This window comes from Protomyctophum parallelum (assembly GCF_964188405.1).
Source record: "Protomyctophum parallelum genome assembly, chromosome: 11".
NCBI lineage: Eukaryota > Metazoa > Chordata > Actinopteri > Myctophiformes > Myctophidae > Protomyctophum > Protomyctophum parallelum.
The window spans coordinates 4,822,447-4,836,626 of NC_139707.1; the positions used below are offsets into that span (position 1 = coordinate 4,822,447).

The 14,180-nt window shown below is 44.1% G+C and overlaps 1 protein-coding gene across 1 annotated transcript in view; it reads right to left on the minus strand.

The window, feature by feature from the left end:
• cwc22 (CWC22 spliceosome associated protein homolog) overlaps window positions 1-14,180 on the minus strand; it is a gene marked incomplete at its 3' end in the record, with an annotated part of 30,980 nt that overhangs the window by 15,645 nt on the left and 1,155 nt on the right. The window contains exons 2-12 of the mRNA XM_083776077.1: window positions 13,360-13,411; window positions 12,575-12,813; window positions 10,895-11,151; window positions 9,275-9,475; window positions 9,041-9,169; window positions 8,001-8,169; window positions 4,830-4,883; window positions 3,615-3,750; window positions 2,920-3,126; window positions 1,353-1,415; window positions 1,152-1,253 (exon numbers count right to left, since the gene is read on the minus strand). Coding sequence (XP_083632203.1) covers window positions 1,152-1,253; window positions 1,353-1,415; window positions 2,920-3,126; window positions 3,615-3,750; window positions 4,830-4,883; window positions 8,001-8,169; window positions 9,041-9,169; window positions 9,275-9,475; window positions 10,895-11,151; window positions 12,575-12,813; window positions 13,360-13,411 — 1,609 coding nt within the window. The remainder of the gene's footprint in view (window positions 1-1,151; window positions 1,254-1,352; window positions 1,416-2,919; window positions 3,127-3,614; window positions 3,751-4,829; window positions 4,884-8,000; window positions 8,170-9,040; window positions 9,170-9,274; window positions 9,476-10,894; window positions 11,152-12,574; window positions 12,814-13,359; window positions 13,412-14,180) is intronic.

Consider the following 14,180-nt stretch of genomic DNA (forward strand, 5'->3'; position numbering starts at 1 on the left):
TAGACATCATTTATCTAGAAATGTCTACAGCAAGATTGCATGGTGCAAAAGAGGAAAACATTGAGATTTGGTCTGGTATTGCAGATTTGGTTAAGGGCATGGTTTAATCATTATTATTATTATCATTATTTATTTATTTATTGTTTCCATTGCACAGTAGTAGGAGTAATGACATTTTGTGGCATCTTTGGTCTCGGGGGGGGGGGGGGGGGGGGGGGGGGGAAGGGTGGGTGGGACTGTTTGTTTTTGTGTTCCTTGCTTTTGCTGTTATGTGTTTTGTTTTCTTTAAGTCATTCATGATGTTAACGTGTCTTATTGTGATTTTTGTCTTAAAATAAAAAACATTTGATAACAAAAAAAAAAGAAATGTTGAGTCTTTATTACGTCTGAAATAAAGTCCAAGATGGAAGCACGCTGACGAAGACCCCCCATACGGCTCGAAACGTTGTTCTTGAGTAACGTTTTCCACTGGGAGCTACAGAGTCTTTACAAGTAACAAGTCTAATTAATATGCATAAAATCTCTCTCTCTCTAGCATCACTATAAAGTCTAATCAACATCCGTCAGGTGTCGGACACGGTGGTGCAGTCGGTAGCACTGTCGCCTAAGACCCAAACCACACCAACTCCTTGTTACAAAACAAACCACACCAATGCAACTGCCATTATGAATAATGGCTGCAAGTAGTTGTAGACCCTCTGGTGTGGTTAGGGCTTAACAGCTAGAAGGTTCTGGGTTTGATTCCCGCTGGGGCCGCTGTTATGTGGGCGTGTTCTCTCCTCTGCGTTATCAGTGCCCATACCCTGGGTGGGGTTGGCGAAAGGGCCTTTCTGTGTGGAGTTGGCATGTTCCCCCCCGTGTCCCCTAGGGTTGGGTTGGTAATCCTGTAATCCTGTTCTCTATACTGCCTCCCCCTGGAACTGGTTGGAACAAGGTGTTCCTTCCACGTGCTACGTTCACCCGGGGATACTCCGCTCCGTCAGGTGAAAAGAAGCAGCATGCATTGAAGGAAGCATGGCTTCGGGGGCTCTCCCCAGGTTGGCAGAGAGTAGCGCCCAGGATTACAGTTTAGGCAGTTGGCAACAGAGTGAAACAAATTGTGGGATAAAATTAGATTTACTTAAATAATAATAATAATAATAATAACATACCCTCTGTTCCCTCTGCATGCTCCTCATCCTCCTCCTCATCATCTTCATCATCATCACTGCCTCCGTCTCCACCAGAGTCACTGCTGCCTTCATCAAGGATCTCTGAGGGGGAAGAAACACACACACAGTGTCAGACAGACAGACAGACTAAGAGTTACTTATGATATGAATGTTTTAAGTTGTAGTCTAACTTGATCTCACCTCTCTTCAGAGTTTTATATTTCTCCTCATTGGCCAAGAAGTCTGGATCCATCTTAAAAACATCTACACACACACACACACACACACACACACACACACACACACACACACACACACACACACTTAGTTACAATAAATAGATGAGATTCACATAATAAATTTGTTGTGCATTTGTTCCCTCCCAATCATGAGTTACAAGAGTTGTGTTTTAATTGTTTTGTTCGTCGTTTTTGATAACTATTAAGAGATACAAGGTTTCCCTCAGACACAGGCTATGTGGGGTGTCATGTCAGCTTCCATGTGGGGTTGGTCCCCTTGTTGTTGCTGCTCACGGTAGTGGAATATTTTTCGACGCTATGACAAACGATGGCACTATTTTAAGGCAGATTTCCGTGAAATGGAGTTACAATCAAGACCGGGTGATTATTCAAAGGTTAGTGAAACACTCCTGCAGTGAAGCTATTTTGACAATCGTAAACTAGTAAACTAAAGCACTAAAGCAAGTGTTAACTTACAGTGGCACATTTCCTGGGTCATTCGCCCAGGCTTTTTCTTTCATTTTTTAAACAAAATGCCTGGGTCCGCGAGGCTACCCCTGAGCCAGATTCCAATAACCAAAATCACGGCCACTCGCTCTCGTGAGTGAGTGAGCACACGGAGTGCCGCGCTACGAGCTGCTATTTTAGAAAAACCACCGTTAAAACACGTGCAAATCTTTGAATATATATATTCTTTCACAGCGAACAGCATTTTTAACCCAGATACAAGAGGGCTAGAATGGGGGTCCCTGGAACAACATATGCGGCCAAATGCATGTCATTCTGGGGGTCCTTGACATGAAATAGTTTGAGATCCACTGACATAGAAACATAGGGTTTAACCCTGTGAGAACCACTGACATAGAAACATAGGGTTTTCAGACAACTGTCATGATTTAGAAGACATTTTGTAGAAACTGGTCTCAGTTAACCCTTGGACTACCAATCCCAATTTTTTTGTTTGGGTAACAAATTGGCATATTTTTAATTCATCATTTTCACATTAATAGAAAGATCTGGTGGTTTGAACAGATGTTTTTTTTTCATTGCTAGTGTATTCTCTCGAATTGCCACCAGATGGCGGGAACGCACCATTATGCTGATTTTGGCCAAAATAGACGAATCTTCCTAAGTCACTTCCGGTTCAACGATCGACAACATCCGGTATTATTTTGACCCTAGTCACTAGCTTGGCTGGTCCGGATTGCTAAGCTAATGCTATATTTTTCATAACTAAGTCAAATTAACCTCAAATCAACCCCAAAACATCACAAAATATCATTTTTTTTACAGCGACGCACGTAGAGATGGTGCGCGTGCACGATAGCGCACGATCACGCGGATTTCGGCCGTTTTTTGGTAAATTACATCCAACATTAGTGATATTAGCGAAAAAATATTAATTTTTGCTCCGTTGAACCCTAGATAACTGACATTGATTGACATTCCGTTAATTCCGTGAACGGGAGGTTTGTATTTTTAGAAATATTCCGTTTTTTCTGTTAATTGTAGCCCAGGGGTTAACTCACTGAGCAGGTCGTCAATGTTGTAGTCGTCCTCCAGGGGCAGCATGTGAGTGAACTGGTCCTCGTCGTCCACCAGGTCCAGGCCCTCGGGGATGACCGGGTGGTCCTTGAAGCCGTCCTTACGGATGGCGAACATCACCTCGATCATGTACTGGACGCGCTTGTCCACCGACGACTCGTGAAGCACGTTACGCAGCCGCTCGAAGATGGCTGTGAGTACGCACGCACAGACAGAGACAGACAGACAGACACACACACAGACAGACAGACAGACCACACAGACAGACAGACAGACAGACAGGGGATCAACATATGGAATAAATTCTGTACTGGCCATATATGGAGCGTGATGAGGGCCCAGGTAGGGCCGGGCCTTATTAACCCATTCTGAACGGGAACCCATTTTGGTGTCAGCATCATGTCATGCTTTAGCTATTGAAAGATAGCAGATCTACAAGCTCATATCGCGCCACCGAGTGGCGCGATACGAGCTTGTAGGTCTGCTATTTTTGAAAAATCAAAGAACGACTGCCATTTCTAGAATCTGATCTCAGGTCAGAATGGGTTAATCAGACCAGTGTGTGTCCAGCGGAAACCTCGTATGAATCTGATCTCAGGTCAGAATGGGTTAATACCTCTGGGTGACACGTCCTCGGTCAGTTTGAGTAATAATGTATAAATAAATAATGTTATAGTACCATTGATTCCTCTGGGGGACACCTCGGTCAGTTTGAGGCCACACTCCTTCAGGAAGGCGATGGAAACCTCCACACTGTCATCTGTGGGACGCTCCAGCAGCAGGGTCAGCATCTCCAAACACAATACTTCATGGGCCTGAAAACAGAGAGAGAGACACACACAGAGAGAGAGAGAGAGAGACAGAGAGAGAGAGAGAGAGAGAGAGAGAGACAGAGAGAGAGAGAGACAGAGACAGAGAGAGAGAGAGACACAGAGAGACACAGAGAGACAGAGAGACACAGAGAGACAGAGACACAGAGAGAGAGAGAGACAGAGAGACACAGAGAGACAGAGAGACACAGAGAGAGAGAGAGACAGAGAGACACAGAGAGAGAGAGAGAGACACAGAGAGACAGAGAGAGAGACAGAGACACAGAGAGAGAGAGAGACACAGAGAGACAGAGAGAGAGACAGAGACACAGAGAGAGAGAGAGACAGAGAGACACAGAGACACAGAGAGAGACAGAGACACAGAGAGAGAGAGAGAGAGAGAGACACACAGAGAGACACAGACACAGAGAGAGAGAGAGACAGAGAGACACAGAGAGAGAGAGAGAGACAGAGACACAGAGAGACAGAGAGAGAGAGACACAGAGAGAGAGAGTCAGAGAGACACAGAGAGACAGAGAGAGAGAGACACAGAGACAGAGAGAGAGAGAGAGAGAGAGAGAGACAGAGAGTCAGAGAGACACAGAGAGAGACACACAGAGACACAGAGAGAGTCAGAGAGACACAGAGAGAGACACACAGAGAGAGACACACAGAGAGACAGAGAGACAGAGAGAGAGAGAGAGTCAGAGACACAGAGAGAGACACACAGAGACACAGAGAGACAGAGAGAGAGAGAGAGTCAGAGAGACACAGAGAGAGACACACAGAGAGACAGAGAGAGAGAGAGAGTCAGAGAGGTAGTCAAGAGACACAGAGACAGTCAGAGAGATAAGGTCAAGAGAGACAAAGAGATAATGTAGTCATTTCAGAGCTCCGTTAGCTGAACATGCTGTGAAAGCAGAGATTTAACGAGTGGTAGATATAACATTATCTGTTGTGGTTTAATGACTGCGCCAAACCACTAGATGGGGCTGTTGGCCGTGAAATAGTTGAAGCACTGATCACACAGTGATCAATACATGAAGTATACAGTGAAGCAAACATTAGTAGATATTATAACGTACCACGTTCTGGTTGACCAGGTGAGCTACGAACTTGGAGGCTGTGAGACACTGTTGCTGTAAACACAAAACAAAAAACAAAAGAATCACGTCATATTCATTACATTAGAAATCATTGTAATGTTAATAGAGAAGCCACTAGAGTCTGTCCCCTCGCTCACTGGGTTATTTAACGGGTTAAAGGACAACTTTAGTTTTTTTCAACCAAGGTTCATGTTTTAGGTTGTTATTAGAGAAACTAAAAGGTGAGGGGGGCGGGGGCATTCGAGCATGAGGCAAAATATGTATTTTTTTACAACATTTTATGGTGATTTATTTTTGTATTATTTACTATAGTCCTAATAAACCCCAGGAAATTACATCTGGCCACAGAAGATCACAGGATCTACTGAATGTGAAGGTAGCCTACTGGGGGAAGGCTTATACTGTGTGTATAGGCTCAATATGTCAGTTTTGTGGTCAGATGTAATTTCTTGGGCTTTATTAGGACTATAGTAAATAATAAAATAATAAATCGCCATAATATTTTGTAAAAAAACACATATTTAGCCCCATGCTCGAATGCCCCCGCCCCCCTGTCAAAAACTGCTAAAATCCCAAAAACGAAAGAAAGCAGCAAATGAAAGAAAATTAACATTCACCTTTTAGTTTCTCTAATAACAACCTAAAACATGAAACTTAGTTGAAAAAAACTAAAGTTGTCCTTTAAGTGTCTTGCTCAAGGACACGTCGACACATTGCTGGTCTGGCCTGGAATTGGCTCCCCGGTTCATATATACTATATATGAACCGGGGAGCCAATTGCATCTTTTACATCATATTATGATGTGGAAGATGCACCACAACTATTTCATCATATTATGATGTGGAAGATGCACCACAACTATCTCATCATATTATGATGTGGAAGATGCACCACAACTATTTCATCATATTATGATGTGGAAGATGCACCACAACTATTTCATCATATCATGATGTGGAAGATGCACCACAACTATTTCATCATATTATGATGTGGAAGATGCACCACAACTATTTCATCATATTATGATGTGGAAGATGCACCACAACTATTTCATCATATTATGACGTGGAAGATGCACCACAACTATTTCATCATATCATGATGTGGAAGATGCACCACAACTATTTCATCATATTATGATGTGGAAGATGCACCACAACTATTTCATCATATCATGATGTGGAAGATGCACCACAACTATTTCATCATATTATGATGTGGAAGATGCACCACAACGATTTCATCATATTATGATGTGGAAGATGCACCACAACTATTTCATCATATTATGATGTGGAAGATGCACCACAACTATTTCATCATATTATGATGTGGAAGATGCACCACAACTATTTCATCATATTATGATGTGGAAGATGCACCACAACTATTTCGTCATATTATGACGTGGAAGATGCACCACAACTATTTCATCATATTATGACGTGGAAGATGCACCACAACTATTTCATCATATTATGATGTGGAAGATGCACCACAACTATTTCATCATATTATGATGTGGAAGATGCACCACAACTATTTCACCATATTATGATGTGGAAGATGCACCACAACTATTTCATCATATTATGATGTGGAAGATGCACCACAACTATTTCATCATGTTATGATGTGGAAGATGCACCACAACTATTTCATCATATTATGATGTGGAAGATGAACCACAACCATTTCATCATATTATGATGTGGAAGATGCACCACAACCATTTCATCATATTATGATGTGGAAGATGCACCACAACTATTTCATCATATTATGATGTGGAAGATGCACCACAACTATTTCATCATATTATGATGTGGAGGATGCACCACAACGATTTCATCATATTATGATGTGGAAGATGCACCACAACTATTTCATCATATTATGATGTGGAAGATGCACCACAACTATTTCATCATATTATGATGTGGAGGATGCACCACAACGATTTCATCATATTATGATGTGGAAGATGCACCACAACTATTTCATCATATTATGATGTGGAAGATGCACCACAACTATTTCATCATATTATGATGTGGAAGATGCACCACAACTATTTCATCATATGATGATGTGGAAGATGCACCACAACTATTTCATCATATTATGATGTGGAAGATGCACCACAACTATTTCATCATATTATGATGTGGAAGATGCACCACAACTATTTCACCATATTATGATGTGGAAGATGCACCACAACTATTTCATCATATTATGATGTGGAAGATGCACCACAACTATTTCATCATATTATGATGTGGAAGATGCACCACAACTATTTCATCATATTATGATGTGGAAGATGCACCACAACTATTTCATCATATTATGACGTGGAAGATGCACCACAACTATTTCATCATATTATGATGTGGAAGATGCACCACAACTATTTCATCATATTATGATGTGGAGGATGCACCACAACGATTTCATCATATTATGATGTGGAAGATGCACCACAACTATTTCATCATGTTATGATGTGGAAGATGCACCACAACTATTTCATCATATGATGATGTGGAAGATGCACCACAACTATTTCATCATATTATGATGTGGAAGATGCACCACAACTATTTCATCATATTATGATGTGGAAGATGCACCACAACTATTTCATCATATTATGATGTGGAAGATGCACCACAACTATTACATCATATTATGATGTGGAGGATGCACCACAACTATTTCTGAAAAGCCGACAGCACGCGAGCGAGAGAGAGAGAGAGAGAGAGAGAGAGAGAGAGAGAGAGAGAGAGAGAGAGGCCAAATTCCAATAGCCAAAATCTCGGCCACTCGCTCACTCACACTCGGTCACTCCAGCATGGTGGTGTTACGGTTAAATTGGTGACCTGCTGAAACATGTGAAGATCATGTAGACAATCCCATAATGTCAGTGTCCGAATGTAAATCGTTGCAGTTTTGTTTATTAGCAGTTAACAGAATTTAGGCCACGTAATTATAGACCTCCAAGTAAGTTGTGTGATTTCCACAAGATGATCACATATTTCGGCAGGCCACCAATTTCACCACAACACCGCAATGCTGGAGTCATCGAGTGTGAGTGAGCGAGTGGCCGATATTTTAGACAGACAGACAGACAGACAGACAACCTTGTCGTTCCTGCGGTATCCCTTCCTGAAGCTCAGGATGAGTCGTTTCAAGCAGAGCTCTCCGATCTGAGGGAACTTGGAGTTGATGATTCCGAGCACGCCGGCGTACACGTGGGTGAAGATGGGAGAGGCTGCCTGAGCCTGCAGGACAGACCTGGACAGAAGACCTCTGCACGGAGACGGAGTTAAGTGTTTATTTCAGACTACAACTTAGATGAACATCTTTCGTCGACAGCCTTTTTTACACAGAGGAAAACTGAATTAAAAACTCTATAAAAAGAAACAAGCCATGATGACTAAAACTATGACTAAAATATATTGACAATTTCAAATTTATTTACTACTCATTAAGCTACTAATTTAGACTGAAATAATTAAAGCAGGTCATGTAGACTATTTTTATGTATTTGATGTATTACCATGTTTTTGTTCTTCCTTACTGTAAATCGCTCTGGATTAAGAGCGTCTGCTAAATGCCTACATTGTATTTGTGTGTGTGTGTGTGTGTGTGTGTGTGTTACGTTTAATACCTTCCCCTCACTATGTTCTCCTGCAGAAGCTCCTGTGTGTGTGTGTGTGTGTGTGTGTGTGTGTGTGTGTGTGTGTGTTACGTTACCTTCCCCTCACTATGTTCTCCTGTGTGTGTGTGTGTGTGTGTGTGTGTGTGTGTGTGTGTGTGTGTGTGTGTGTGTGTGTGTGTGTGTGTGTGTGTGTGTGTGTGTGTGACGTTACCTTCCCCTCACTATGTTCTCCTGTGTGTGTGTGTGTGTGTGTGTGTGTGTGTGTGTGTGTGTGTGTTACGTTACCTTCCCCTCACTATGTTCTCCTGTGTGTGTGTGTGTGTGTGTGTGTGTGTGTGTGTGTGTGTGTTACGTTACCTTCCCCTCACTATGTTCTCCTGTGTGTGTGTGTGTGTGTGTGTGTGTGTGTGTTACGTTACCTTCCCCTCACTATGTTCTCCTGCAGAAGCTCCTGGATGATCATGTGTGTGTGTGTGTGTGTGTGTGTGTGTGTGTGTGTGTGTGTGTTACGTTAGTTACCTTCCCCTCACTATGTTCTCCTGCAGAAGCTCCTGGATGATCATGGCGATGTTGGACACGTTCACCTTGTTGATCAGCCCATTGATGGACTTCTTCAGAGCCTCCCAGCTCATCCTCTGATAGGCCAGGCTGAGGAAGAGGGCGGGGCAAACGTGAGTAGGACGCTACGCGCTGCATACAGAACGCATTTATGCTCAATGACAGACACACACACACACACACACACACACACACCTGCTCTTATCTGTGATTTGCTGTTGCATCATCCTCAGTTTGGCGGGGGGGATGTAAGCCCCGCCCGTCCTCGTTAAGATGGGATCAAGCTCCTCCTTCTTCTTCTTGACGGGCGGCTCCTCTGCCGCCGGCGCTGCCGGGGAGGGCGATCGGTCCCGCCTCCTGTGGTCCCTGTTGTCACGGCGATCGTCATAACGCTCCCTAGTGGACAGCGAGGACATAGAACTCTATTATCAACAGTAGGCAGACACCGGGGAAGACTAGACCTGTCACAGATTATTACATAATCATCTAATCGCTAATTATTTGAGATAATCGCAATTGTTTTTGCATAATCGTCAACCGTTTCCACGTTTTTCAAAACAAATAGCAGAAATAGCAGATCTACAAGCTTACATGTCGACTATTTGTTATTTTGTACATGTTTTGGAAAGAATACAAAATATTACTAATTATTTAATTATTAAATGTTTCTTTGTATATTTAAGTTATTTGACATATCTGCCCTGTGCAATTTGTGATTAAGAAGCAGCCTAAAGGCAAACAGAAATACAAATTGTAACGTTCCTAAGGTCAATTATGTGTGTGACAATTCATCGTCAACTTAAATGTGTAACCGTGACGGCCCTAGGGACGACTTCAGAGAAGTGCTGGACATTAATGCCCATCATTTTCATGTTAGTCATAGTATTCTATCAACTACTTTTTAGATTCACTGAATAACCTAGAAGCATGTTTTATAAAATATTTTGTAATCTTTTTGTACGAAAACCAATTATTACCGGTAATATGATTATTGGTACGGGTCGATGATAGTCATTCAATTTGTCCATTCTGCCCTGTGCAATTAGCGTTCACAAAGCCTGTTTAATAAAATATTTTGTCATCTTTTTGTACGAAAACCATCCTTGCTCAAATGGAGAGCGAATATAGGAGGAGTGGTTGACGTCGCACTGCACGCTGGAGGTACGTCAGGACAGTCTCATTGAGGTACGTCAGGACAGTCTCATTGAGGTACGTCAGGACAGTCTCATTGAGGTACGTCAGGACAGTCTCACTGAGGTACGTCAGGACAGTCTCATTGAGGTACGTCAGGACAGTCTCATTGAGGTACGTCAGGACAGTCTCACTGAGGTACGTCAGGACAGTCTCATTGAGGTACGTCAGGACAGTCTCATTGAGGTACGTCAGGACAGTCTCATTGAGGTACGTCAGGACAGTCTCATTGAGGTACGTCAGGACAGTCTCATTGAGGTACGTCAGGACAGTCTCATTGAGGTACGTCAGGACAGTCTCATTGAGGTACGTCAGGACAGTCTCATTGAGGTACGTCAGGACAGTCTCATTGAGGTACGTCAGGACAGTCTCATTGAGGTACGTCAGGACAGTCTCATTGAGGTACGTCAGGACAGTCTCATTGAGGTACGTCAGGACAGTCTCATCGAGGTACGTCAGGACAGTCTCATTGAGGTACGTCAGGACAGTCTCATTGAGGTACGTCAGGACAGTCTCATTGAGGTACGTCAGGACAGTCTCATTGAAAAACATTGCAGTGCGGATGAGGTGTGTGTGCGCGTGTGTGTGTGTGTGTGTGTGTGTGTGTGTGTGCGTGCGTGTTACCAAGCACTGCGGTCTCTGTAGCCTCCTCTGTCTTGGCTCCGGGATCTGGCCCTGGATCTGTCTTGACTCCGGGAACGAGATCTGGCCCTGGATCTGTCTTGACTCCGGGAACGAGATCTGGCCCTGGATCTGTCTTGGCTCCTGGAACGGGATCTGACCCTGGATCTGTCTTGACTCCGGGAACGAGATCTGACCCTGGATCTGTGTTGTGGTGGTGGAGAACAGTCTCTGGCCATGCTCTGTTCATCTGGAGCTCTCTGGAACAAAACAAAGTTGTGTAAATCTAGCAACAACAAGGACCAGACACATTTAGGGAAAGTGTACACCCGTGATGTTAACATTTTCAAGGATGGCACCCATGGAATGCATGAAATAGAATAGAAACATTCCAATATATTATCAGTCACCACCAGTAGCAGCCCGTCGATTGGTCGTTATCAACGGCTACAGCACGCACAGTGACGCAGAGAAGGCTCAAACAAACACCCTTAACTCAAAAACACCAGGGTATGGCCAAGTGTGGACAAGGACAGAGATGCACGATACACACCACACAGACCTATAGTCTGGTGAGACGTAGGAGGACCATAGGGCAGGAGGCAAACCACAGTCCTAGATACCTCTCAGTGCCTGCAAATAGCAATCCCCCAAGAACAGCTTGTTAGCTCTGGCAAAAGATAGAAGCCTGGATGAGAGGTGCAGTGATTTTTCTAATCACTGCTGACACCACAGCTTTATCCATTACAGATCATAATCGCATCTTTGATGTATTTACAAACGATGAGTCTAAAAGATGTCACTTCCTACAGGCTACATTCAAGTACAAGTAGTCTGACACTAATAGTCTCGCATCAACAGACAGTCTGGTGACATCTATCTCAGGCCACGATTATACCGCGACGGTCTCCATAGAAAACGGAAAAGAGCCGTTGTGTTGTCCATCTTCATTCTGTGTTTACATGAGACGCAACAATTAAAAATGCTGTCGTGTGCATTCCAGGTCACTAGGTTCAGTAGGTTGGCAGCGGGGATACGCTGCCTGCCAGATAGCGCAAGAACCACTCCTGTTTTACTTCCTAGTAAACCAACAATCCATGTGCACGCACTCACTTCACACGGGTGTGATTATTTTTTTAACAGCTGGTTTCCTATCTCAGGCTACGTGAGACTACAATACTAGAGTCCAACTCATGGACTAAAGCAAAAATAAAATCTCATAACTGGAAATGTTTGCATGGCCTAAATCCTAATGTGCAATTTGTGAAACATTGTGAAAAGGAGCCCTCCTATAAACAGTGAACACAATAATGTAACACTATGTACTAGTAATATTGTCCGTGCCGTTTTACCTACCGCCAACCAGGAGAATAAATCACAGACTGAGGATTTAACTTGAAATCAAACATCCAAAATAGGCATTAAGATTTTCTGAACATAATTGCTAGTTTGACCACTACAAATGAAGATAGAACACAGACGCATTGAGAGCGTGTAGATAAACTGTTTGCCTTTTTTCCCACGTTTTTCTTTGGCTTCTAATCTAAATTAGCCGATATCAATCGTGGCGTCTGAGAACTTTCATCTGTGCAAGCCGGCAGCCATTTAGAAGTGGTCCAGTCCAGCCGCTGTTCTGACAAGTGTTGCTCTCTTACTTACAATTACATCGACGACGGACCTCACCTTGATCTGAGCCACGCTGCTCCTTATCCTCCTCATCGTCCCTTCGTCTTCGTCACTACTGTCACTCTCACTGTCAGAGGAGGAGGAAGAGGAGGAGGGCGGCTTCTTCTCCTCTCCGGGGCTAGCCTGGGGGGGAGAGGCTCTGGGCGTGTGGTCCGACGACGGGGCTCTGTCTCTGAGCCTTCTCTCTGGGGGGGACCGGGAGCCATCGCTCTGTGGGCTGGCCTCCTCTTCTAAGCCTGCACAGAGAGCCATTTATTCACGGACGAAGACGAAGGGTTTGTTGTTTATTATTAGGTATCCCCAGTAGTCCTCACTACAGTGAGTGAAGACTACTGTTCCTGGGGTCCAAACGTTCATACTTCACTATCAAATTAAACATATTATACAATGGAATTCTACCGTCTGATAAAATGTGGATGCCGATAGGAGTGAGGAGAGAGGAAAAAGATGAAGGGATAGACAGAGAGGAGAATAAATGGATTTCCGAACTAGTTGGGGACGTCAGAACATCTGGGAGTGCAGGGGCGTACGAGGAAGACATTGGGAATGACGTCAAAATGTTATTATCACCTCTCCCAAAAAGTAAATAAAAGGTTTCCTTTCACTCTTCACTGTGCTCTACCCAATAAAGGCAGAAAAGCCCCCCAAAAAAGGAGAGTGCGCCGCGTGTCTTTACCATAGAAATACATGGACGACATGTGGACAACTGGACACGGCTCCTTACTACTATGAGCACTAGGACGAGAGAGAGAGAGAGAGAGAGAGAGGGACATTATACTGACCAGTGTGTTGTCGCTGGTCGGGACTGGAGTTGCTTTCCTCTGGAGACTCCATCTGCAGTGCAACACAATTAAACCATCGTTAGTAATAATCATTACGCTCATCTGTCTTGGGTAGTATACCCTCACTCACATGTTCTCCCCGTGTCTCCTAGGGTAGTATACCCTCACATGTTCTCCCCGTGTCTCCTAGGGTAGGTACCCTCACATGTTCTCCCCGTGTCTCCTAGGGTAGGTACCCTCACATGTTCTCCCCGTGTCCCCTAGGGTAGTATACCCTCACATGTTCTCCCCGTGTCCCCTAGGGTAGTATACCCTCACATGTTCTCCCCGTGTCTCCTAGGGTAGTATACCCTCACATGTTCTCCCCGTGTCTCCTAGGGTAGTATACCCTCACATGTTCTCCCCGTGTCTCCTAGGGTAGTATACCCTCACATGTTCTCCCCGTGTCTCCTAGGGTAGTATACCCTCACATGTTCTCCCCCCCCCCCCCCCCCCCCCCCCCGTCTTCCAGACCTGCAGCAATGCACGCAGGGTGCCGGCCCGGTTCCGGCGAGCCGCCCCACGTCCGAAACGGTCAAGAAATGACAGACTGGGGGGGGTCCACCAGGGGTTCCCTCTACTCTACTGTAATGTACTGATAAGACCTGAAATCATCCTATATACAGTTAACATGTATGTGTGTGTGTTAGGCTGCACAACAGTGACACTTGGTTTTGAAAAACAAACCAAATGCTATTTTCGTGCTCAGACACAGCCAGCCAGCCAGCCAGGCACACATAAAGCTACTTAATGAAGTGGTTGCTCCACTTAATGAAGTGGTT